General features: G+C 37.1%; 1 protein-coding gene across 1 annotated transcript in view; it reads left to right on the forward strand.

The window, feature by feature from the left end:
- Nucleotides 1–1,022: 1,022 nt before the first annotated feature.
- The window catches only part of reep2 (receptor accessory protein 2), a 14,649-nt gene continuing 13,184 nt past the window's right edge, over nucleotides 1,023–2,487 (forward strand). Inside the window, exon 1 of the mRNA XM_015401321.1 lies at nucleotides 1,023–1,331. Coding sequence (XP_015256807.1) covers nucleotides 1,300–1,331 — 32 coding nt within the window. The 5' untranslated portion in view covers nucleotides 1,023–1,299. The remainder of the gene's footprint in view (nucleotides 1,332–2,487) is intronic.

Here is a 2,487-nt window from a genome sequence, read left to right on the forward strand (position 1 = left end):
TTTTTAACATGGAACAACCCTTCCTGCCCCAGGAAAATTTTGTCTATTACTGCCAAAAAGAGCTCATCAGTGGGGTGGAGGCCTCCCTCAGGGCCACATTTTTATTTTTTAAACGCCCCTCAGACATTTAAATACCATATGTTTAAAAAAAAAAAAAAAAAATGTTTCAATTACTAGCACTATTATGTGTGAAATGCAGTATCGAGCTTAAATTGGTAAGATTAATCTTTATTTTCTCCTACTTTCACTGAACTGTGTATGGAAGCCCATTTCTGCCACATGAAAATAAAGAATGTCATAATTATCAGTTATGTATTTCAAAATTATGACTTTGTATCTCATAATTATGTTGTTTTATCTCATATTGTCACTTTGAAAGTTCAAATTATGACTTTATCTCATAATTATGACATTATCTAATATTGTCACTTTGAAAGTTCAAATTATGTCTTATATCTCATAATTATGGCTTTGAACGTTGAAATTATGACTTTGTATCTCATAATTATGACTGAACACTGAAATTATGACTTTCTATCTCGTAAATATGACTTTGTATCTCATAATTGTCACGTTAAAAGATGAAATTATGACTTTTTATCTCATATTGTCACTTTGAAAGTTCAAATTATGACTATGTATCTCATAATTATGACTTTTTCTCATACTGTGACTTTGAAAGTTTAAATGATGTCTTATATCTCATAATTATGGCTTTGAACGTTGAAATTATGACTTTGTATCTCATGATTATGACAACACTGAAATTATGACTTTCTATCTCGTAAATATGACTTTGTATCTCATAATTGTCACTTTAAAAGTTCAAATTATGACTTTGAAAGTTAAAAATTATGACTTTGTATCTCATAATTACAATTTTAAAAGTTCAAATGATCTCACAGTTATGACTTTCTATTGGCATTTTTATATTTTCACGTGGCGCAAACAGACTCCCATAGCTATGAGTGCACGAGGACGAGAAAACATGGAAGGCATTCATGAAGCGAAAGCGACCTGAACCAATGTGACGCGGCCCCTTTAAGAGCCAGTCTTCCAGCAGTGGGGAGCAGACTGCAGCAGCAGCAGACCCTCATCATCCTCCGTGCCGCTCACTCACCTGACAGCACAGCAGCGTGGCAGACCGAGCCTGACAGGACGGAATCAGACCCGCTGCCTCACATCCCGCTGGAGGAGGAATGGGGGGCACAGAGCCCACCTGCTAGCCAAAATAAGAGTTCCTAGACGCGGAGAAAGCTCTCGTCTCTGCCATCCAGCAGCAGCAGCAGCAGCAGCAGCATGGTATCCTGGATTATTTCGAGGGTAGTGGTGTGAGTATGGGCTGGGCTGGGCTCCATCTGTTGTTAAAAAACGTTAGCTACATCATCATCATCATCATTATCCTCAACGGCTGCTCCATTCATCACTTCGATCTGCTGGGCTGTTTTCTCCCCAAACACAGCTAAACTTGTTAAATTAAGAACAATTAATAAAAGATAATGGGCTGCTTGGTGTTTAAAACGTGTTTAAAGCTACTGTAGATGCTCACTTTCCGGCACTTCTCTAATATTGTTAGTCAGGTCGATGATGCAGCGCGAGCTGAGCTAACAGCTTTAAGCTAACGGCCATCTAAAAAAAACAAAGCAAATGGAGATTCACGCGCTGCCAGGAAAGCAGCTATTATTTAGTCAACCTGATTAACATGCAAACCTTACTGCAGACCAGTAAACACAGACAAAACAGCATTCAGTGGCCCTTAGCTAAACGATGAATGAAAATTCAGCTCAGTGACAGAGTAAAGGTGGATCAGTTTAGTTTTATTGTTTTATTTTATTTTTCCTCTCAGGGAAGCCTCATAAACCCAGCCAACACTTTCCACCTGGAAACATCTCCACACTGTGGATGACTCAACTAAAGCAGCAGCAGCTTCTCTAGGCTGCTTCTAGGACAGGCCCAAGATTGATGCTTGGGATCTCCACTAATGGCTCTTTTAAAGGGTGTTGGTTATTTTCACCTTAATTGGCTTATTTTTTTATTTTTCTTGTATGATGATGTTATTGTTGGCTCCAAAAAATGAGCCTATTTTCATTAGATCATTTGAAACTGACCTCATGTTAATCTGTGCAAGGTTGTTTCCATAGATCTGCCTGCTATGACAGCCAATAATTTAATTGGATCTTTTGATTTGATATGTGGCCTATCCAGCCTTATTTTGTTACTAGTCCAGACAAAGATCCATATAAAGATCAATTGGAGCTCGGAGTATATTTTTAAAGAACATGATTTAAACAAATGCATATGTGCTTTGAAAAGTTTAATGTTTTAGTTTTCCTCATAATTTAGAACAAGACTAGTAAAGAAAACAAAGATGAAGCAGGTTAAATGTTATTTTGGTACAAAATTTAATTTCTACTAATTGGATTAAATTGCCCAGTTGACATGATAGTCTTTATATTGCCCGTGCTTCTTTATTTAAGATATGTAGGT

This window comes from Cyprinodon variegatus, unplaced genomic scaffold (assembly GCF_000732505.1).
Source record: "Cyprinodon variegatus isolate N-32 unplaced genomic scaffold, C_variegatus-1.0 Scaffold31, whole genome shotgun sequence".
Taxonomy (NCBI): domain Eukaryota; kingdom Metazoa; phylum Chordata; class Actinopteri; order Cyprinodontiformes; family Cyprinodontidae; genus Cyprinodon; species Cyprinodon variegatus.